At 42.1% G+C, this 24,862-nt stretch overlaps 1 protein-coding gene across 5 annotated transcripts in view; it reads left to right on the top strand.

The window, feature by feature from the left end:
• SH3RF2 (SH3 domain containing ring finger 2) overlaps positions 1 to 24,862 on the top strand; it is a 145,806-nt gene that overhangs the window by 73,794 nt on the left and 47,150 nt on the right. For all 5 annotated transcript variants that reach the window (XM_033180778.1, XM_033180776.1, XM_033180774.1 and 2 more), the window contains one exon: positions 1,728 to 2,042. In XM_033180778.1, coding sequence (XP_033036669.1) covers positions 1,728 to 2,042 — 315 coding nt within the window. The remainder of the gene's footprint in view (positions 1 to 1,727; positions 2,043 to 24,862) is intronic.

The following is a 24,862-nucleotide window of genomic DNA, read 5'->3' as shown; positions in this document are numbered from 1 at the left end:
ATATTCTCCTTACATGCTCTGTTCCAGCCTTCTCTCTGTTTCTTTCTTCTGTCTTTTTCTCAAGCAAGCTGAGCTCCTTCCCTCTTTAGGACTTTCACACTAGCTTATGGTGCCTCTTCTGGGCATGTTCTTACCTCCATTTTCACAAAGCTAGCTCCGTCTTGTCATTTGTTGTTTCAGCTTAAATGCCGTCTTCTCAGCAGATCTTCCTCGACTCCCTAATTTAAAGTAGCTCCCTCCCCTAAGCCCTCTCTATCACATCAGAGCACTTATAATTATATGATGGTTTCTTGTTTAGTTGTTTACATGCTGGCTCTGTCATTCATAAGTCACCCCTTCCAGGCCTCGGCCTCCTTATCTTTAAAGTGGACATAATAATGCTCATTCCCCTACTGAATGAGTTTTTCACAATATTATAAGCTTCTTGAGGTAAGAACCACATCTTCTTTAAAATTTTCTTTTTAAGAACTTTATTCCTCAACAAAAGTCACATTCAATACAATTTTCTGTCTCAGTTATTTTAATCCTCTGCACATTATTGCTAAAAAATTCTTTAATGGGCAAATTTCTTTTACCTCTATAGTTGGATTTCTAAATTAGAATGAGCTATGGTTTTAGAGGGCAACTGGTAACAATTATAAAAATGAAAATTTAGGTAATCATCCAAAAATTTAAGAGTTATTGCACTAACTCTTGTTTGTCAACATGTTTCAGATTTCCAAAGGAAATGAACCCACAGGGCCCTCAGTGAGTAGGGTACTCAAAATATTACTATAATTTCTTGTGAGAATGGACCGATGTAGTGGGGAAGACAGACATAACACAGTGGTGTACTGGAGTTGGCTGGAACTAGATCACAAGAGCTGGTTGTTACATTTTCAGGAATTTTTCCAGCCAGTTGTTTAACCATTGGTGGCTTGAAAAACTCCACGAATCAGGGATTTTTTTCTTTCTTCCTTGTTACTTTTTTTTTTTTTTTTGACAGCTGATTTACTAACACATCACTGACTAAGAGATATAGAACAAGGAAGAAGGGTGATTACATGAACATATTTAAAGGAAGTAGTAAAAGACAGTCTTAGCATAAGAATTCAGGGTCCTAAATGCACTTACATTCTGGCCCAAACACTTACGAAATGTATGAACTTGAGCAACTTCATTCACTCATTATTCCACAAGCACTAAGCATCTACTCTGGGGTACAGGAGAGAAACATGTGTAGAAGGTCCCTGCAACCCAGATAGCTAACAGACTAGTTGGGGAAGGGCAAGTAAAGGATTGTGGTTTGGAGTGAAAAATACAATGATCGGGAAACACAGGGGCTGCTGGGAGCACCAGGAAGGGGAAGTGGCCAACCCAGCAGGGGATTCCAGGATGGCTAAAGGAAGAGGGGAGAAGTCCACTAGGTGAAAACAGCCAGAAATGACTGGGGAAAATGGGTAAAGGAAGAATAAATATACTCAGCCAGGGAAGAGCATCATGGCTTATTAAGTAAAAGAGTAATACTTACTTTGCAGGAAAGCTGGGAGAATGCATTCATAGAGCAAAGTCATGAGGATGCATTGATAGAAGATGGAAGCTGTTACTGTGCTCACCAAGGAGTGAGCATCTGAGCCAGTGACCAAGGAGGTGGCCATCTGACCTGGTTTCAGATGGGCGTGGGTAGGAACTGGCTACACACATTAGATCAGGAAGACAAACTTCTCATTGGACCTTTTGTCTTTCAGCCAAACCTCACCGCAAGACACCTTCTAGAGAAGAACAAAGGTCGCCAGTCATCCCGCACAAAAAACCTGTCCCTGGTGTCCTCATCCTCCAGAGGCAACACATCTACCCTCCGTAGGGGCCTAGGGTCCAGGAGGAAGGGACCCGGGCAGTTTTCCATCACAACAGCCTTGAACACTCTCAACCGGATGGTTCATTCTCCTTCAGGGCGCCATATGGTAGAGATCAGCACCCCAGTGCTTATCAGCTCCAGCAACCCCTCTGTGATCACCCAGCCCGTGGAGAAAGCAGACATTCCTTCCAGCTCAGCGGGACAGGTAGGGAAGAATCTCCTGGGATGAGGGCACTTTTGAGTTGGGCAAGTGATTCATACCATGTCACAAGCAATATTTGATGTTTACTACTAGCTAAGCACCCAGAATGCCCTACTAGTAACTAATGCCATATGTATTCCATGTCAGAATTATATAAACATTTTATTTCATCCTTGAACAGCCTGTGAGTTAGGTGTTATTACTATTACCTTCATTTTACAGATGAGGGAACTTAGGTTTAGAGGGGTTAAACAACTTATCCAAATTCTCACAGATACTTTTCCTTCCCTTGCTGAGAGCCATGATATCATTCCTGTCCCTTAGAGAACTTCCCTCCAAAGAGATGATGGCACCTATTTTCTCAAGAGTGTTTTGGCATCATAATTTGAGATTCACTGTCCCATCCTCTGGCAATGTATTAGGCATCAGATGGAAAGAAAGCAAAAGAAACAAAAAGAAACTATGGGTTATTGAATGTTCTTAGGACTGGTTACCTACATTTGTAGGACCCACTCCAAAATGAAAATACAAGTCCTTTGCTCAAAAATAATCAAGAATTTCAAGATGGGAACAGCAGAGCATTAAACCAAGCAAGGAGCCTTGTGTGGCTATGCAAGTCACACACTGGTGAAGCCAGCTCTGGGTGTTTCCAGATGGAGTACCTAATAAGATAATGCATGTAAAGTGCCTAGCACCATGATGCCTGCCATATACTAAGCATCCAATAAGTGTTAGCTCTTAATACTATTATTGTTAACCCTGGTCACTGTGTTGCCAACTGAAGAGAAATAAACCTGGGGTGGTTGTGGCAATCCAGAGGCTGAAGTATTTCTAGTAGCACATGGCTATTTATGTTGAAGGGTACTTTAAAAGATGAAGGAGTTGGAGGAATGAGGCAAAGTAATTAAGAAGAGCTGAATGTTGGGTATTCAGCTGAAAACACTCTTTGGGACCACGCAGGTGGCAACTTGAAAGGGCAAAACTCAACTCGTACTGATTTTTTTTTTTTAAGGAGCCGTAAATTTTGTTTTTAAACATGAATTTCTACCTTGGGATTAAAAGGCTTAATTGGACTCTAATCCCTTTTTAACAAGACAAGGAGGAAAGAGAAAGTCAAGGGCTCCTCAAAGACCTGTGTGCTATTCTGAAAGGAAAACAATCACCTCCTACAACGCTTCATATCTTATACCACTGTCTGGGTCACTAAGAAGTCGGCTGCTCATGTAATTCTGCCCACCACCTGCACCACATGCACACACACACACATACACACTTTCTCTCTCTTTCTCCTCCATTACACTCCCCTTGCTGTAACAAAAGCTATAAAACTTTCTACATACACACTGTACTTCTTTACAAGTACATATTAATATATGCTTTATGCCCAAAGTTCTCCTTCACACACACACACACACACACACACACACACTCTCTCTCTCTCTAAAATGGGAGCCTTGTGACTCACAATTAAGCCAAAGAGTCACAGAGTTTTTTGAAATGATTCTTTATATATAGTCATAGATATATAAAGTCCAGCCCACACTCAGTAGAAATAAGCTAGCTCACTTAGCTCTAAGTTGACTTCGCAAAAGATTGAACCAAGAGTCATTTTCCGTGTGCTTTTAAAATTCTTATTCTGGGCATTTATGTCATCTACAGAGGCCGGACTAGAGTGGGAGAAGCTTAATAGGATTCAAAACATGTATTATTCCTTAGTAGTTTTCACAAATAGTGAGAATTCCACAGTATGGCATTCACACATCCGATGACCAGGGAACCACTTCACAGCAGCCTTTTCTCCACTCAGATGGCTGTGGATTAGAAGAATTTCTACATGTTTGATCAAAGGTTGTAAAAGCACACTCGAAATGGCCCACTTATGACTTCTGTGAAAGTTGAGCAAATGACAAGTTCTTCCCTTTTCTCTAACATTCTTGAGAGCTGTGGTTGGGTCTAGTTCATCACACTCCCCCTGCCTTCCCCACTCCAGCAACCCACATGGTGCCTAGACCCTAGCAGGTACTCAGTAAATCAAGGAATCAAGACTTTTAACGTAGATATCTGGGCAGGTGGTGGTGACATATACATAGGGAAGACTGGAGAAAGAATTAATTTCTTAAAGAAAGATTACAGATTAGTATAACTCTTCCAGCCAATAAACATCTGTTGAATGCTTATGATGTGCTAGTAACCAGTGAGTATTGGAGATTCTACTACCAAAGCAAGAAAAGTAATATAACCTCAAACTTTACTGAAACTAATATGAGATGGATGGATCTATAGGTAGGTAGGTAGGTAGGTAGGTAGGTAGGTAGGTAAGTAGATGGAAGCATGCATGGATGGATGGATGGATGGATGGATGGATGGATGGATGGATAGATGATTGATTGACTGATTGAGTGATATCCTCTAATAGAAAAGTCTCCTTTTACTCCCAGTCTCCTAAGCCTCCCCTCCATTCTAAAACTGTAATAAAAGCCTTGGTAGGGGAGGTATTATCAACACTTTATAGCAAGGTAATTAAGGCCCCAAAAGAAAAATGATTAAGCCAAGTTCGTGTAATTTAGTAAAGAGTCTGGATTGAATTTAGAATTGTCTAATTCTAGAACGTAAGCTCCTGTCACTACACTGTGCTATCAACTAAGACCACGTTAGGCAACATTCTGCCAGTGTAGTTTATCCTGGATGTCTGCAGCCTCCCTTTTCTTGGTTGTCTTCACTTGACTCCTTTTGAATGCTAAGGCCTTCCAGCATTCTCTTCTCCACCCACTCCCTCAGTCAAGAATTTGTCCTAAGTCTTTTGCACCTGAAAAAGGCTTCTATTTACTATCACTTTGTTTCTTTATGAGCTACCAGTTGTGTCCGAACATTGTGTACGGTGCTGATGGCACCAAGAATAAGCTGCTGCCTCATTCTCCTCCTGTGGTAGAGACAAGTCTTGGATTGTGCCTCAAGTCTCAAACCCAAAAGGGTAGCAATTGCTACCCTTTCATTGAGAAGCCAGAGCCAGGAATTTTTTTTTCCCCTTTGTTGTTTTGTCTTTCCACCTGTGGGAAACCACTTGAAACTTCTGGATAGAACATCAGGAAATGACCTCACAGATGAACTGCAACTACAGACAAAAAACAATGGCACTTGAAAACAATTCAGGATTAGACCTGAAGATGCTGAGTAAGTTCTGTGGAAAACTGCAGTGCAGGAAGTTAAGTGGGTGGATTGAAACCAATGCAGTTGGCCTCTAGGAGAGTCCTGGAGACAAAGAAAGTCAACTGCACATGACACAAGTTAGAAAGAAGTCCTTCAGAAATGCCTCTTTGGGGAAAGTCACATGTGCAGGGCCCTCCCTGGAGATTCTAAAGTTGACTTGGTTCAGGATGTGGAGCCTGCTGGCCCCACTGCCTCCCACACTCACAGAGCAATGAAGCATTCTTGTTTTCCTAAGAGGTTCTACTCAATACGCCCTCTTTCTCCCCTTCCCCTCCCCGTCCCGATCCCTATCCTTCAGCCTCCCTCCTTCTGTATCACAGAGCCAGGGTAGCAGAACTGCTATGCAACTGGAAAGCTCTCTTTCCCTCACCTCCTACATTCAGCTAGTCAATAAGCTCATTGTGCCACCTAAGTAGTTATTGCTTTTGCCCATCCCATTTCACTGCCTTAGTTTGGGTCTGCATCCTGTGCCTAGACTATTGCTCCAGCCTCCTCACTGGCCTCCCAGAGCCCACACTCAATCACTTCGCCTCACCCTGCCCAATCCCTCCCACCCCCATCCATACTTCCAGTAATGGCCTCCATAATGACCTCTTGCAAAACTCAAATCCCTTCAGCCACTTCTCTTCCCCAAACTATTAATGGATCCCATTACTGAGTGATTGCGACAAGCCAGAAACTACAATAAGTGATTTACAAACATTTGACTCTCTTCAAAACTGTTCAGAGTAGGTATTGGTATGCTCATTTTACCAAATGGGGAAACTCTGGGAGTGAAAGATTAGGTTTTTTCTTAGTCTTTTTTTAATTTTAATTTTTTTATTTCGGTAGCTTTAGGGGTACAAGTGGTTTTTGGTTACATGGATGAATTGTATAGTGGTGAAGTCTGAGATTTTAATGTACCCATCACCACAGTAGCCTACGTTGTACCCAATAGATAATTTTTCTTCCCTTAACCACCCTTACCCTCCCTCTCTTCTTCGAGTCTCCCATTTCCATTATACCACTCTGTATGCCTTTGCATACCCATAGTTTAGCTCCCACTTAGTGAGAACATGCAATGTTGGTTTTCCATTCCTGAGTTATTTCACTTAGGATTATAGCCTCCAGATCTCACACACACACACACACACACACACACGCACACACACCACATTTCTTTATCCGCTTATCAGTTGATTCCTTATCTTTGCAATTGTGAATTGTGTTGTGATAAACATATGCATGTGCGTGTCTTTTTGTTGTAATGACTTCTTGTCCTTTGGGTAGATGCCCAGTAGTGGGATCAAATGGTAGATCTACTTTTAGTTATTTGAGAAATCTCCAAACTGTTTTCCATAGAGGTTATACTAATTTAAATTTCCACCAGCAGTGTATAAGCGCTCCCTTTTCACCACATCCACGCCAACATCTACTGTTTTTTTACTTTTTAATAATGGTCATTCTGACTTGGATAAGGTGGTATCTTATTGTGGTTTTAATTCGCATTTCCCTGATAATTAGTGTGATATTGAGCATTTTTTATATGTTTGTTGGCTGCTTATATATCTTGTATATCTTCTTTTAGCCCACTTTTTAATGGGATTGTTTGCTTTTTTCTTACTGATTTGAGTTTCTTGTAGATTCTGGATATTTGTCCTTTGTCAAATGCATAGTTTGCAAATATTTTCTGCCATTCTGTAGGTTTCTGTTTACTCTTATGATTATTTCTTCTGCTGTGCAGAAGCTTTTTAGTTTACTTAGGTTTCATTTATTTATTTTTGTCTTTGTTGCATTTGTGGTCTTAGTCATAAATTATTTGCCTAGGCCCATGTCCAGAAGAGTTTTTCTAGGTTTTCTTCTCGATTTTTTTATGATTTCAGGTCTTAGATTTAAGTCTTTAATCCATCTCGAGTTAACTTTTGTATATGGTGAGAGGTAAGGATTCAGTTTCATTCTTCTGCGTGTGGCTATTCAGTTTTCCCAACACCATTTATTAAATAGGATGTCCTTCCTCAGTTTATGTTTTTGTGTGCTTTGTCAAAAATCACTTGTTTAAAAGTGTTTTTGGCTGGCCGGGCATGGTGGCTTACGCCTGTAATCCCAGCACTTTGGGAGGACAAGGCAGGCGGATCATGAGGTCAGGAGATAGAGACCACCCTGGCTAACACGGTGAAAGCCCGTCTCTGCTAAAAATACAAAAAAAATTAGCCAGGCGTGGTAGCGGGCACCTGTAGTCCCAGCTACTTGGGAGGCTGAGGCAGGAGAATGGTGTGAACCTGGGAGGTGGAGCTTGCAGTGAACTGAGATCACGCCATTGCACTCCAACCTGGGTGACAGAGTGAGACTCCATCTCAAAAAAAAAAAAAAAAAAAAACAGTGTTTGGCTTTATTTCTGGGTTCTCTATTCTATTCCATTGGTCTATATTCCTACTTTTATACCAGTACCATGCTATTGTGGTTACTGTAGCTTTGTAACATAATTTGAAGTCAGATAATATGATGCCTCCAGATTTTTTCTTTTTGTTTAGAATTGCTTTGACTATTTGGGCTCTTTTTTTGGTTCTATATGAATTTTAGGATTGCTTCTGTGAAAAATGATGTTAGTATTTTGATAGAAATTGCATTGAATCTGTAGATTGCTTTGAGCAGTATGGTCATTTTCACAATATTGTTTCTTCCAATCTATGAACATGAAATGTATTCCGTTTGTTTGTGTCATTTATTATTTTTTTAGCAGTGTTTCATAATTCTCCTTGTAGAGATCTTTCACCTCCTTGGTTAAGTATATACCTAGGGTTTTTTTTTTATACTTTAAGTTCTAGGGTACATGTGTACAATGTGCAGGTTTGTTACATATATATACATGTGCCATGTTGGTGTGCTGCACCCATTAACTCATCATTTACATTAGGTATATCTCCTAATGCTATCCCTCCTCCCTCCCCCAACCCCACAACAGGCCCTGGTGTGTGATGTTCCCCACCCTGTGTCCAAGTGTTCTGATTGTTCAATTCCCACCTATGAGTGAGAACACGTGGTGTTTGGTTTTCTATCCTTGCGATAGTTTCCTCAGAATGATGGTTTCCAGCTGCATCTATGTCCCTTCAAAGGACATTAACTCATCCTTTTTTATGGCTGCATAGTAGTCCATGGTGTATATGTGCCACATTTTCTTAATCCAGTCTATCATTTGGAAATTTGGATTGGTTCCAAGTCTTTGCTATTGTGAATAGTGCCACAATAAACACACATGTGCATATGTCTTTATAGCAGCATGATTTATAATCCTTTGGGTACATGCCCAGTAATGGGATGGCTGGGTCAAATGGTATTTCTAGTTCTAGTTCCTTGAGGAATCGCCACACTGTCTTCCACAATGGTTGAACTAGTTTATAGTCCCACCAACAGTGTAAAAGTGTTCCTATTTCTCCACATCCTCTCCAACACTTGTTGTTTCCTGACTTTTTAATGATCGTCATTCTAACTGGTATGAGATGGTATCTCATTGTGGTTTTGATTTGCATTTCTTTGATGGTCAGTGATGATGACCTTTTTTTCATGTGTCCATTGGCTGCATAAATGTCTTATTTTGAGAAGTGTCTGTTCATATCCTTTGCCCACTTTTTGATGGGGTTGTTTGATTTTTTCTTGTAAATTTATTTAATTTCTTTGTATATTCTGGATATTAGCCCTTTGTCAGATGGGTAGATTGCAAACATTTTCTCCCATTCTATAGGTTGCCTGTTCACTCTGATGGTAGTTTCTTTTGCTGTGCAGAAACTCTTTAGTTTAATTAGATTCCATTTGTCAATTCTGGCTTTTGTTGCCATTGCTTTTGGTGCTTTAGTCATGAAGTCCTTGCCAGTGCCTATGTCCTGAATGGTATTGCCTAGGTTTTCTTCTAGGGTTTTTATGGTTTTAGGTCTAACATTTAAGTCTTTAATTCATCTTGCATTAATTTTTGTATAAGATGTAAGGAAAGGATCCAATTTCAGCTTTCTACATATGTCTAGCCAATTTTCCCAGCACCATTTATTAAATAGCGAATCCTTTCCCCATTTCTTGTTTTTGTCAGGTTTGTCAAAGATCAGAAGGCTGTAGATGTGTGACATTATTTCCAAGGGCTCTATTCTGTTCCATTGGCCTATATCTCTGTTTTGGTATAACTAGGTATTTTTTTTAATAGATATTGTAAAAGGGATTGAGTTCTTTATTTGATTCTCAGCTTGTTTGTTGTTGCTGTATAGCAATGCTGCTAATTTGTGTACATTGATTTTGTGACCTGAAACTATTGAATTCACTGATCACATCTAGGAGTCTTTTGGAGGAGTTTTTAGGGTTTTCTAGGTATAAGATCATCAGCAAACAGAGATAGTTTGACTTCCTCTTTTCTAATTTGGATGCCCTTTATTTCTCTCTCTTGCCTGACTGTGCTGGCTAGGAATTCCCAAAAAGGTTAAGTAATTTGCACAATGTCTCAAGGGTAGAAACAGGTCCCAGACTTGCAGACCTGTGCTCCCTTCCCTCAGTGAGTTTTTAGTATGATATTCTAGACCTTCCGGGATCTGGCTACAGTTCACTTCCTGGTCTCCCAGGTCTGCTGACACACACACATGCATACACATAAAAGTACAGTGGTGTATGTACATTCCTATATGCACACCATGTACTAGGCCACCTCTTTGCTTTTTGTCCTTGTACCCAGCACAATGCCTGCATTATTCTGGGCAATGAACAAATGTTTTTTGAATAAATAATTGCTGCTCCTTCTGGAATTTATTTTTGTTGCATCCACCTGTTACACTCATATCCATACCCCAAGGCCCTATAAGCATATTGTTTTTCAAGGAAGCTCTTGCCACGGCTTCTCCACAGAATTATTTATCTCATATACGTCTCTCTTGTATTCATAGCACATTGTTTATACTTGTGTTGTAACATATATGTTAGAACATATAACACCTTCTTTGCACTATAAATACCACATATATATCTTACCAACATGTTTAAGATTGAAAATCTTTTAAGAGCAGGCTTGATGTTTTGTTTACTTATGTGCCCTTAAGTTTCCAAACCCCTCTTCTGATTACACAGAACAAAAAAGATAAGAGAGAGAAAAAGGTGGGGGTCACTTAAGTCCGTGTAAGGAATGTGATTCCTTCCCTCACTGTCCTCCATCTTATGCCAGGATGATAATGACAAGTCCAAGTGTCTTTCCTGGGCTCCTCATCTGGAAAGATGAGCTGTCACATGCCTGGGGGAATTCTGAAGTCTATAAAGCTGACTGTCCTTTTAACCCCATATTTGAAATAGTCTGAATAAAGTAGTTTCTGGGAGCTTGAACTATTACAAGTCCAGACCCTCTCCCAGGGTACTCCTTCACCAGTCTTTCATAGGAGTCCCAACCCAACTTTATGGTACTCAGGGCTGCCATGAGAAATGCTTTTACTTAGTACTAATATACATATTTTTTTTCTTTGGACACTCTCCCAGTTCAAATTTATATTTAAGATTCTTAGCTAATCTTCCTTCTTGCGATAATTTACAGAGATAAATTAACCCTACATTTATAGTCTTATAATGATATCTCCCAAGATAAATATTTCTTTTATTTTACAATTTTCACTCAACAAATTCATACTCATAAGTGATGTTGTCAGAGCATTCCAGAACTCACTGAGCACTCCCAAAGAGTTGTGGGTAGAAAAGAGAAGAGGTACCATTAGATGAACACATATCCCCTTCCATTGCTCTGTTCCATGTTATCATTATCTGCCCCCATAATGCCTTTTATGGGGATTACTGAGTGTCTGAAATGTGTTTGTTAAATTTTTGAAAATGTAGCCGCTGGATGAAGATAATCCCTTAAACTTTCTCATAAATTACCAGGTAAGGCCTTAGCAGGATTTCACAGGTAGATGGCTGAAAGCAAGAAAGGACCAGAAGGCCTCCCACTTCTCTCTCTATTTTGCCAGAGCCCCTTGGGTAAAGAACTGTCATGAGCCACCCAGAGATACAGTGTTGTACAGGAGAAACCACAGCAGCCTTAGACCTAGGTACCTCTTCCCCAGCCCAATGGTGGGATGTAGGACCAATCAACACTGAGCTTGTTTCCCACCAAAAAAAATGAGAACTCACCTCTGACTCACAAGGTTGTTGGGAAGATCAAAAATGGAAAGTGAATATTAAGTTCTTGGCTACCACTTTTGTTGTTGTTGTTATTTTAAAACTTTTTAGTAGTCAAAATGTCTTAGCAATCAGTTGCTGGATTACTCTTCAATCCCTATCCTGTTATTTTTTGGACTTTTTACAACAAAAAATTTCAAACGTATTTAAAAGTTGAAAGAATAGTATAATGAACCCTCATGTACACATCACTTGGGCTCAGCAATTATCCACTAATGGGCCAATCTTATTTCAGATATTTATCTTTTCATTCACCTGCTCCTCTCTTGGTTTATTTTATTTATTTATTTATTTATTTATTTATTTAAGATAAAGTCTTGCTCTGTTGCCCTGGCTGAAGTGCAGTGCACGATCTTGGTTCACTGCAACCTCTGCCTCCCAGGTTCAAGCGATTCTCCTGCCTCAGCCTCACAAGTAGTTGGGACTACGGGTGTGCGCCACTATGCCCAGCTAATTTTTGTATTATGAATAGAGACTGGGTTTCACAATGTTGGCCAGGTTTGTCTTGAACTCCTGACCTCAAGTGATCTGCCCGCCTTGCCTCTTGGGTTATTTTAAAGCAAAGCCCAGACATCATATCATTTCGTCCAGAAAAATTTCAGCAAATGTCTCTTTAAAAATATTTTAACATAACCATGATTTTTTATCACACACTAAAAAATGAACAACAGGCCAGGCACAGTGGCTCATGCCTGTAATCCCAGCACTTTGGGAGGCTGAGGCAGGCAGATCACTTGAGGTCAGGAGTTCAAGACCAGCCTGGCCAACATGGTGAAACCCTGTCTCTACTGAAAATACAAAAATTAGCCAGGCATGGTGGCGCATGCCTGTAGTTCCAGCTACTTGGGAAGCTGAGGCAGGATGATGGCTTGAACCAGGAGGCAGAGGTTGCAGGGAACCGAGATCTTGCCATTGCACTCCAGCCTGGGTGACACAGAGCAAGACTCCGTCTCAAAAAAAAAAAAAAAAAATTTCTTAAAAACATTAAATATTCAGTGTTCAAATTTTTATATTTGCCTTATGAATGTTCTTAGTGTTTGTTCAAACGGGAACAAATGAAGTAAACACATTGCATTGAGTTAATATGGCTCTTAAATTTCTTTTATTCTACACATCCTTCCTTCTGCCCTAACCATGTATACATTAAAAAAACAAAGTCACTTGCCCTTTTGAATTTTCCAAATTCTGGATATTACTGGTTGCATTTTTGCAGTGAAAATACATTCCTCTCTGGCCTGTACTTTCTTTTTTCCTTTTTTCTTTTTATAGACAGTCTCACTCTGCCACCCAGTCTGAATTGCAGTGGTGTGATGTTGGCTCACTGCAACCTCCGCCTCCCAGGTTCAAGTGGTCCTCCTACCTCAGCCATCCAAGAAGGTGGGATTAAAGGCACGCACCACCACACCTGCCTAATTTTTGTGTTGTTAGTAGAAACAGGGTTTCACCATGTTGGCCAGGCTGGTCTCAAACTCCCGGACTCAAGTAATCCACCTGCCTCAGCCTCCCAAAGTACTGGGATTACAGGTGTGAGCCACTGAGCCCAGCCTCCCCCGTACTTTCTGTAAACTGATAGAACTAGAGGCTTGACAGCTTCGGGCTCAATTTTTTGTCAAGAATACTTCATAGGCAGTACTAAGTACCTGTTTTTTGGTTTGGTTTGGGTTTTTTTAAGTGTACAATTCAGTGACTTTTAATATATTCACACTGTTGAGCATTCATCCCCATAGTCCATTTTAAACATTTCCTTTACTCCAAAAAGAAATCCCACACCTCTTAGCCATCACCTCCCAAACTACCATTTCCTTTAACCCCAGCCCTAGGAAACCATTAAGTTACATTCTATCTTTATAGATTTGCCTATTCTGGATGTTTTCTATAAGTGGAAGCACACAGTATTTGAATATTTGGATCTTTGTGGATGTTTTATTTTGCTGAATATGTTTTTAGGTTTATTCATATTTTGGTATGTATTAGTACTCATTCCTTTTATGGCGAATAACATTCTATTGTATGAATATGCCACATTTTGTTTATCCACTCATCAATGAATGAGCGTTTGGGTTGTTTTTACTTTTTGGCTATTATGAATAATGCTGCTATGAACATTTGTAGACATATGCTTTCATCTGATTGTATACCTAGAAGTGGAACAGTTAGATCATATAGTAACTCTGTGTTTAAGGAACTGCCAATGATTTTCAAAAGTGATTGCACCATTGTACATTCCTAGCCTTGGTGCATGCAGGTTCCAATTTCCCCACATCTTTGCCAACACTTGTTTAATTATCAGTCTTTTTTATTGCAGCCATCCAATTGGATGTGAATGATATCCTATTGTGGTTTTGATTTGCATTTCCCTCATAGCTAATAAGAGCATCTGTTGATGCATTTATTGTGCATGTGTTCTTTGGAGAACTGTCTTTTTACATCCTTTGCCCATTTTATCATCGGGTTTTCTTATTATTATTGAGTTGTAAGAGTTCTTTACGTATTCTAGATTCAAGTCTCTTATCAGTTATATGACTTGCAAATTTTTCTTTAATTCTGCGTGTTGCCTTTTCACTTTCTAGGTGATGTCCTTTGAAGCACAAAAGTTTTTCATTATATTGATGTCCAGTCATCACATTACTCTTTCTTTTGTTGCTTGTGTTTTTGTTGTCATATCTAAAAACCATTGTCTAATTCGAATTCGTATTTACCACTGCATTTTTTTCTAAGAGCTTATAGTTTTCACTCTTATTTTAGATTTTATGATTCAGCTGGAGTTAATTTTTGTGTATGTTGTGAGGGAGGGATCCAGATTCATTCTTCTACCTGTAGATATGAAGTTGTTCCAGCATCATTTACTGAAAAAGACTGTTTTTCCCCATTTTGTTATATTTACACACATGTTAAAAATTAAGTACTTTTTATAGCAACACATCAGGAAGCATATAATGGCTAATTGCCTCCTTTCTTGTATTAAAATTCATTCTATTCAAATGTCAACCTGCTCCATCCATTATATGGGTCCCCATTAGCCTTTCACCTCGTGGTTTGAACATTATTTCATTAGGGGTTGCAAAATGGTGGTGTTCCAAATCTGTCACTCCTGAATATTTTATGCCACAATTCTTCTGTAATATTGAGCTGACTATGTGTAAGACACAGCACTGTGAGCTTTATCTCACTATTGATCTCCACACCTACACATCATAATCCCTCAACATACACTGGAGAGTCCAAAGTTCATATTCTTAACCTAACTCTCTCTCTCTCTCTCTTTCTCTCTCATTTTTTCCTGGGCATTCCCCTAGCTCAAAGACAAGATTCATTTCTCACCACCTTCCCACATGGCATGTTTGCCATCACTGAACAGCTACCCCTTTTTCCACTGACCGCTGCCAGCTGGGCTAATCTTACTGCCTGCCTGTGCAGTCTCCTTGTTTACATCCTTACTACTGCCCTAGGCTGGCCCCTAGTCCAGGCCTCCTTGGCCCACATGTTCCCTCCCTTGCCTTCCTGAGGTCTGGTTCCCACACTTGTGCCAAGATCAGGAGAAAGAGGCCCAGGTTTGTTCAGCCTAGAGAAGAAAAGATTGATGTGGGGTTGAATGATGACTTTATTTTTCCAAACTTGCGTTTATATACCAGTTTTATTTTCCTGTGTTCTGAAGAGAAAAGGAACATAAATCAAAACATGAAGGATTTGGGGAAGTACAATGAGAAATCTCTCCTATCGCATAGACTGCTGGAAACTAAATATTGCCAATGCTGAAGTGGAACCTATGGATTCTGTTATTGTTATTATGTTTGGTTTGGTTTTTATTTATTCTATAGAGGAAGGTAGTTTAGTACAAACAAAAAGATTTTGAGTCAGGCAAAGTTTCTTGTCATGGCTTTGCCATCTGGCAACTAAAGGACATTGAAATTAATATCTAACCCCATTAAGCCTCAGTGTCCTCATCTGCAAACTGGGATAACTCCTTCCATGCAGGGTCTTGGCAATGGTAGCAATAAATCAAGCTGCAGCCATTGCTATTACCTTCCCCCTCTTTCCTGCAAGGAGAGCTTTCAGAATCTGTCATTTGTGTGACCGGGGAGAACCCCTGAATTCACACAGGGAATGGGCCACATGTTTTAAAATCTAAATGGTCATTCCAGTCTGAATGTTTTAAGGTGTAGTTTTTCACAACTACTAACAGATATGGAGGAGGGGGTGATCTTGCCTCTTATATGTAAAAAACTGGCAGGAAAAGGTAGTTCCTTAACAGACTCAAGCTCTTCCCCCCAAAATTAAATAAATACATGAATTGTAATTTGGGATATAACTGAGAGTCCCTATAAAATATAACTGAATGCCACATCTTTGAGCCACATAGTCCCAAGTGGCAGTAACTATTATTTGCACAAGAAAGATGATAGATACATCACCAGTGAGGCCTCAAAGAATGTGATCCTAGCGCTCTGATAGTTAACTGTGTAGCCCTGGACAAGGGATTTTGCCTGTCCGGGTCCCAGCTTTCTCATTGGAATGACAAAATTGACTCGGCAGAGTACTATGTGCCTTAATTGGCTAATAGCACACTCTGAGGATAGGGAACACTGGGAAAGAGCTGTTTCTATTATTTAATGAATCATGGTTATTGTTGTGATTCCTCCTGTCTTCTGCCTGAACACACATTCACACAAGAGACCTGTTTTCTCTCTGGCTGGTGCAAAGTTTTGTCAGGCCCCACGGGTATTGGGTAGAGCTATCCTCTGAGGCAAAGAGCTTCTCAGCACAGGCAGTATAGTAAGGAAATAAAAATATGGGCTTTGGGGTCAGCTAGATCTAGGATGGAACTCACACTGCTTCTTACCGAACAGTATAACCTTGGGCAAGATACTTTACTCTTTCTGAGCCTGAGTTTTTATATCTGTAAAATGGGACTAATTATGGTAATTTTCATAAGATGGCTGCGAGTATAAAACAAGGCAATGCTTATACATGAGATAATGGCCAGGGTTTAGCAGTGGTAAATAGCTCAATAAATGTTCACTCTGTTATTATTATTATCATCAGGTCAAACCAGGAAGCTAAAACCATCTCCCATCCCCACGGCCCCAGGGCCAGCCTGTATAAACAGGCCCTACTGAAAATGAGATTGATCAGCCACAGACTTCAGAGATGATCTGTTGGAGCCTGCTTTGAAGTGCAAAGGCTTCCAAAAACCCCTTTGCTTTCTTAACAAGCAGTGACAATTCCAGAATTAGGGAAGGAGTGTGACTTTTGGCTTGTACCTAGGTGGCCCCCTGGGACAATTGCACTTGCTTAGTTCAGACCCTCAGCTGTAATTCCATGTCAACCCATGTGAGAGAAGCCAAAAATGAATGCAGGAAAAAAAAGACTTTGAATAAAAAAACCAAGATAGAGACTGAGGCAGAGCCAGCCATCTGTCCACCATTTCCTATACACACCTCGCAGTTTTTTCTGTGAACCCTGTCCTCACCTGGCAAGTGTCCAAAGCCCATTGTGAATCCTAGTTGCCAAAGCCCCTCACAGCCTGTCAGTGAGCCAGCCAACAGAGTTGTTGAATGCCCACCAGGCACTGAGCTGGGCACAAGTGATACAGTGAATAAGATAGACATGGTCGCTACAGTCATGGAACCTCCAAGCTAGCAGGGAAGACAAAAACTAAACAATTACTAACATACTTGATTACAAGGTATCAAGTGTGCAAAGTGCTGTGAGGTTCAATGATGAGGGATGAAGGGAGTATGTAATGGAGGGTCCCACCTAGTCTAGGAAGTCAGAGAAGCCTGCCTGGAAGAAGTGATCCTCAGGTGAAAACCTGGAGGCTGATAGCAGTCAGCCAGGTGAAAAAAGGAAGCCAGCTGAGGTTCTGCATGCACCTGTCCTTAGCACTGCAACCCAGTTGCCTTTCTACTGAGGTCACTCCAGAAAGCGCCAGTACTCCTGGGGCACAGTGACTCCTGCAGTACTTGGATCCTCAGCCCTGCCCAAGCTCCCCGAGGTCCTCTGGGGAAAAAACCTTTCTGGTTTCTGGTGACTAAAGCAGGTTTGATAATTAACTTTGCTTACTTCCTTGATTCAGCATTTCTCCAGCAAGAGGTTAAACTTTACATCATCGTTTTGCCCAATTAATCCTGGCAGGTGAGCCACTGAGAAGACCCAACCCTGCCCGGGTGAAAAAGGGAGCAGCCCATCCTGCACCTCAGACATTTTAACATAGACGCTGTAGCTCTGGGAGCCGGGAGCAGGGGACATTGATATCCAAGGCCACTGGGGCCTGCAACACACACACACAGAAAGGTAATTGAACAAGAAAGGAAGACAAGAGAAACAAAACAGAAGGGCAAAAGAAAGGGAAAAGTAATGTAACAGGGTAGCATTCTGGGAACAAGGAGGGTAGTATAGACATGTGGACACAGACAGACCTTGATGGTACAGTGACCTCGGCCAAGTGACTCAACCTTGCAAGACCTCAGTTTCACCATCTCAAATGGGAAAATTAATAGCATCTTCGACACAGACCTGTTAGGGGATGAATGAGATACTCGTGTACAGCAAGCTTTCTCAGCCTCAGCACTATTGGCATTTTGAGCAAGATAATTGTTGTGGGGGCTACCCTCTGCATTGTAGGGTTTTTAGCAGCATCCCTGGCCTCTACCCACTGATGCCTGTAGCACCCACCACCCACCCACCTGTGGCAACAACAGACATTGCCAAATGTTCCCCAGGGTCAAAGTTGCCTCCCGCTGAGAACAGCTGATGTGCAGGACGTAGCATAGGGTCTGGCTTGTAGTAAATGCAGAATAAAGGGCAGTTAAGTCAAGGGCTGTGTGAAAAAGATGCCCTTTCTGAACAGCCCCAGCAGACCACTCCTCCCAAATACATGGGAGAATAGAAGGGCTTTGGGGAAACCTGACACTTTCCACAGGTAGGAGGGGGAGACTTGCCAGTGCCCTGTCCCTGGAAATGTGCCAAAACACGAACGCGCTCCAGGCTGGAGAAGCTGAAAGGATCTGTGCACTAAGTGGATTGTTGGAAAAACATATTGTACAGAGAAACATACATATGTAGTGAAAAGAAAAACAAATTGTGCAGAGAAACATACCCCCACAACAATAAACAAAGGCACAATAAATACATAATTCAAGCCCACTTTCCATTCCCGCTCAGCTCCAAGCAAAAAAGGAACTCATTTTGTGACAGACCCAGTGCCACAGTCTTACATCCTCTGTGAGTGTTGTTAACAGTTGTTACTTCTTTCCATTTTAGATGGAGGAACTAAGACTCAGAGAGGCTAAGTATTTAGTTCAGTTAGCAAGTACATTTCAGAGTTTTTGTCAGAACCCAGGTCTGGCTGTCTTCCAGGCCCATGCTCTTTCCCTGCCGGAGCAGTGGGAGCAGTGGGGCATCTCACATCCTTACTCAATTGTCCCCAGAGGTGATTGAGGAGAGATTCTGGGACAGCAACCAGACTCAGTGAGAAGGAATAAAGGGATCGATTATCCATGTCTGTCATGGGCCCAGGAGCAGGAAACGGACACATGTGCTGTGTTCACCATCCCCACGCAGGCCCATCATCTAAGACTCGCTGATTCCATATCATTATGTTGGGCACTCCCTGGGGGCTATGCTGGGCTCAGGGTACATCTGGATTTGTTCAGCAAACGAGCTCCTGTGCTATTTGCTTTCTCTGCACATAAGCTGAAAATCAGGCCTTCTTCCTAAGGGAGAGTTTCTACAGAGGGCACAAGAGGGGCATGTTTTTCCATTGTTTTCATGGAAAAACAAGATACAGCCCCCTATCACAGCCCTCTGTGAATGCCTCAGGAACTTTATTTTTGATAAACGACAGTGTGTTAAGAAAAGAAAACAAAAGAAAGATAAAGAGAAAACTCCAAGAAAATGGACCATTTCCTTTCATCGAAGAAAAAAACCATTTATTGTATCTTAATGCACAAGCTTTGGGATATGTAATATCCATTCTTCTCCCTCTCTTCCCATCCCAAAACAATCAAGCCCTGATGGAAAATTGCACAACTAGATGTGAAGTAAAAACTGCTTACGTATGCAAAGAATATTGCAAGCACCAGTTTGTCTGTTTCCAAGACACTTCAGCTAGGGAAGCCCTGTTTTCCCACACTGAGTAGAGGGCAAGCAACTCTGAGGACAAAAAGGGCAGAGTCAGAAATAAGAACAAATCTTTCTACTCGCTGGTCTGCTCAAGCTGCCTAACTGAGCCCTTGCGCCTTCCCCGACTGCCTTTGACTTGACCTGAGCCAGTACTGGTGAGAGAAATCTTGCTGCGTCCTTGCTTCTGTTCACAAATATGGTGCGCCTACCATGTGCCCGTGTTCTTTCATTCAGTGAAGATTTACTGAGGCCCTATTCTTTGCTAGGCCTGGGTTATATACTCAGGTGACAAGCCCTAAACAGATTTGAACAAGACACACTGGAGCACAGAGAGAGTTTACTGCTTTAATCATTTGTCTGCATTCGTTTCAAGGAGGCAGGACACTGATGAGGTCAGAGAATACCTATCCTGTATTTTCAAAATCCGATTCCCTGTGCCCGAGATTAGGCCCTTGCTGGGCCCTCAGCTCTCTACATCTGTAGAGAAAGCAGTAACCAGGTCACCAGGAGAATTACTAACCCCTAAACTATTTCTGCTATTGGCACCTGGAAATTATGCACTGTTCATTCACTTCTTTGAGCTATAACAAAATTAGCAAATTACAGCCTATGGGCCAAATGCACATGCTGCCTGTTTTCATATGGCCAGCAAGTTAAGAATGGCTTTTACAGATGTGATTTTGAATTTATTGGGGGGTGGGGACAGGGGTGAAAATCAAAAGAATAAAACTCCATGCTGTGAAAATTATATAAAATTCTATTTTCAGTGTCCAAAAATAACGTTTGATTGGCACTCAGCCAGGCTCACTCTTTACATATCATCTATGGCTGCTTTCACACTACAAGGAAACAGTTAGGTAGTAGTGACAGAGACCTTGCACAAAGCCTGAAAGATTTACTTTCTAGCCCTTTAGAGAGTTTGCAGATCCCGGGGCTAAAAGATTGCCCTCTTCCTTTAAAAAGCAAACACTTGGTCGGGCGCAGTGGCTCACGCCTGTAATCCCCGCACTTTGGGAAGCCAAGGCGAGTGGATCATGAGGTCAGGCGATTGAGACCATCCTGGCTAACACGTCTCTACTAAAAAAAAAAAAAAAATACAAAAAATTAGCCGGGCATGGTGGCGACGCTTGTAGTCCCGGCTACTTGGGAGGCTGAGGCAGGAGAATGGTGTGAACCCGGGAGGCAGAGCTTGCAGTGAGCCGAGACCGCGCCACTGCACTCCAGCCTGGGTGACAGAGCAAGACTCGGTCTCAAAAATAATAACATAAAATAAATAAAAAGTAAACACCCTTCTCTGGTCTAGCCATTTCTGAGGTCCCTAATGCCTTTGTGAGAATGTGTGTACCTGGTCACTTTGGGCCCTGTAGGGAAGAAGGAGCACTGGATGCCTGGGAGGTACCATCCCATCTGCACTTCCAAACAATTGACATATGCCTCCAGGTGGAATTCTGTCACTTAGCACCTTGTTTTGGAATTTACCTAAGTGTACCTTAATGCCCTCAACTCCTTAAAGACAGGGTGACTAATGTCCCCCTGCTCCCTCCAGGGTTAAGCCCAGTTGAGCCTGGCAAGGAGAGATGGCTAGTAAATGTTTGTTGAACGAATGAGTGATGAAGAGACTGAAACCCAGTGAACACATACATAGCTATGTACATGACCCAATAAACAGAAGAGACTGAATGAATGATTAAGAGATGGAGGAATCTGATAAAAGAAAGAAGATGTGAATGAGTGTGTGAGGGAATTCTTATAATAATGAGGAATTTAATAAAGAAATAAGTATGTAAGTGAATGAAGGAGGGAGGGATCAACAGGGTGGGTGAGTGAGAAGTGAATGCGGGCCGTGGGGTCTCTACAGGCCCATAAAGGGTATAAGGGGCAGCAATGCCAAGTTCTGCTGTGTCATCATTTTGCCTTGCTTGCTCTTGTCCTGCCAGCCCTGGGGATTTTGAGATTAACCAATACCCTTTCCCATGGAGGGTGTGTCCATGCTTTAGTGCTTTGATATCTGGATTCTGTCAGAAGGACAAAATCAACTGCACCCCTAAGCTTGAGGCCAGGCAGCCACTGTCCAAGACGGTAGCCTCCCATATATGGAAAAATACACCTTTGGCTGGTACATCCCCAGCCCAATCCCTTCCATGTGCCCCAGGTAAATAAGACCCACCCCAAAGCTAAGCACCCCACAATGATGCGTGCTCCAGGGGCAAGAGACAAGCAGCATGTCGGGTTTGGATGAACTTCATGGCCAAGGTCACCCAGCCAGGTAGGAGGGCATGGAATGGAAAACACCTCATCCAAAGCAGGTCTCCCATCATCTATCTCTGCTTCCTTTAAGGTGTATATTTTATTAGTCTGTTTTCTTGGTTTTTGTTTTGTATATGTGTATCTTGTTTTACCTGCCATCTCCCTAGAATATAAGCTCCATAAGGACAGAATGAGGCATATGGAAAGCCTAATAAATATTTGCTGGAAATTAGTGAAACGTAGTCTGGAAAGCAAGTCAAACAAACCAACCTCTGGAACCAGCTACCAAGACATGGTACCCTCTCCCAGTGATGAACTTAGGTCTGACTCTGTGGCCAAGCCCCATGGGTGATGACCTTCAACCTGCCACTTCCCCTCAGAGGATTAAATTGGGTGGTCTTGAAGCTCTTATGGCTTCAAGATCTTCAGCTCTTATATACTAGGATCCTAAAGCCAGGGGAAGGGGCTTCAGATTTTTCCAAGATTCATATAGGTAATATGAACCTGAGTTCCCTGACCACAACTCTTGAAAAAAAAAATTGTCTATTACATAAGAGGCAGCAATTTCATCTGGCCCATGACCGAGGGGTGAGGTGACACTAGGTGTGGTGACAGAGACAATCCAGATGCTATCTTGGCTCTCCTTCAGGCTTTGCCAAGCCTCAGCTCAGGGCCAAAGCCCAGCCTGACATCCTACTGCCATGCCTTGGGAAAGTTATACACGTGTGCCTGTAAATCACATTTCTCTCTGGTAACAGAGAAATGACTGGGAAATCTCTTCTCAGGCATCTTTTCAGAGTTCCCAGAAATGGGGCAAACCCTTCCTGGCTTAGCCCAGCCAATGAGACACAGGAGCTAAAGAAGCCCTTCTCTGAGAATCCCAGCCCTCACCGACTCCTGCCCTCTAGAACCTTCCAGCCCTTAGAGCCAGCACCACCTGATTCTCTCTCCAAAATGCACACACTGACTTGTGTGCTGTAGTTAGGGCTGAGAGGAGGGGCTCTGAAGTCACAGTCACATCATGTAGGTTCGAATCCCAGCTCAGCTTCCTTGCTGGCTCTGTGGCCTTGGGCAAGTTACTAAACATGTGTTTTTGCCTTGACATTCTCAAGGTCAAATGGGAAAAGTGATGATAATGGTATTTAGCCCTTTGGTTTGTTGTGAGGATTACATAAGATAATAGAGTATTTAGGAATGTGTGGCCTCTGACAAGTATTCTGTAATCATTAGCTCTTGATTTTGTGACTCTGTTTTCTTTTTTCCCATCTTAGTGAGATTACACACTCCTTAAGGGCAAGGATTGTGCTTTCTTTTCAACCTTTTTTGTCTTTCACATTGTCTTACCTAGGAGCATTTGTCAATTAGAGGAGACCAGATATTCCCAAATCATGTCTCTCCAGAAATTACAGGAAGTTCCTTAGTGAAAATCTGTGAGCACTAGCCCTTAGCCTTTTTTTTTCCTTTTTCCTTTTTTTTTTTTTTGAGATGGAGTTTCACTCTTGTTGCCCAGGCTGGAGTGCAATGGCCCGATCTCAGCTCACTGCCACCTCTGTCTCCCAGGTTCAAGCCATTCTCCTGCCTCAGCCTCCCGAGAAGCTGGAATTACAGGTCTGCGCCACCACACCTGGCTAATTTTGTGTTATTGGTAGAGACAGGGTTTCTCCATGTGGGTCAGGCTGGTCTCAAACTCCCGACCTTAGGTGATCTGCCTGCCTCAGCCTCCCAAAGTGCTGAAATTACAGGCGTGAGCCACTGTGCCTAGCCATGCCCTAAGCCTTTTTGTGGGAAAAATGACACCCACACTTTGTGGAAAAAGAGGCTGAGTTAGGGAATATCAAGAAAACGTAAAGAACAAAAGTAACACCCCTCCCCCACAAATATATCCCCATTGTGTGTTGTTACGAAAGTCTTATTACCAACAGAAGAGACAATTGGAAGGATGGTTTTCTCACATCCATCCCAGATGGTACAGACACTGATCTTCCTAAAAGCAGACTCAACAAACACTTATTGAGTGCTTAGATATTGTTCTAAAAGGTGGAGATACAAATAAAACTTACGCTTGTTATAAGGATGGGCCAAAATTAGGGATTCTCCCCTTCTTAATGCAAATGCATATTTTCATTCCTTTTTAGCACAATGAGATAAAAATATCAGGACACCTGAAAACAAAGATTATCTGAAGAGTTTTATTCTCCCTTTATTTCCCATCAAATGCAGTGCTCTGAAGAGTGAGCTGCATTAATTGTCCAAACAGCCTGGGTCCTGAGCTTGTGTAGCTCACCCAGTGATGGGAGAGGACAGCAGAGGGCTCGCTTGCAGGGGAGTAGAACCTCTCCAGGCACCACAGGCTGGGCCCTCAGGGCAGGGATGGTGAGTCTCTGGGGACAGCCAGTTAAAACTGTTTAAAGCTCATTTGAGACCATGAAGGACAACTTCTGATATCTGCAGAACCACAGAGCCAGCAAGCCTGCCATCCGGAAGGAGATGGCTTTGGAAACACATGCCCTTTTCACTTGCTGAGATCACTGAGCGTGTCTCAGAAAGGATTCTGGGACCCTGGTGGACTTTGCGGCCACATTCTAATAATCCTATGAGAAAGAAAAATTGTCCTATGACCAACCAAGTTCTCAGCCTCAGTATGGGATGTCTTCCCAAGGGTATCCAGTGATAATAATTCAGAAGATGAAGGCAGACTCGCCAACAAGAAGGTGTCAGGGAGTGTTTCAAGGAACTGTGACAGCAATGGAGCCTAGGTTTCCAAGAATGTAAATCCTTCATTTATTGAGGGCACTTAATTACTCAAAAAAGAACAGAGGTCGGGTGCAGTGGCCCTTGCCTGTAATCCCAGAACTTTGAGAGGCCAAGGCAGGTGAATCACTTGAGGTCAGGAGTTGGAGACCAGCCTGGCCAACATGGTGAAACCCCATCTCTACTAAAAATACAAAAGTTCGCCAGGCGTGGTAGTGCACACCTGTAATCTCAGCTACTCAGGAGGCTGAAGCAAGAGAATTGCTTGAACCTGAGAAGCGGAGGGTGCAGTGAGCCAAGATTATGCCACCGCACTCCAGCCTGGG

The sequence above is a fragment of the Trachypithecus francoisi genome, unplaced genomic scaffold (assembly GCF_009764315.1).
Source record: "Trachypithecus francoisi isolate TF-2019V2 unplaced genomic scaffold, Tfra_2.0 Lachesis_group2, whole genome shotgun sequence".
NCBI lineage: Eukaryota > Metazoa > Chordata > Mammalia > Primates > Cercopithecidae > Trachypithecus > Trachypithecus francoisi.
The sequence above is the reverse complement of the archived record's forward strand: the minus strand, read 5'-3'. Positions and strand labels throughout refer to the sequence as shown.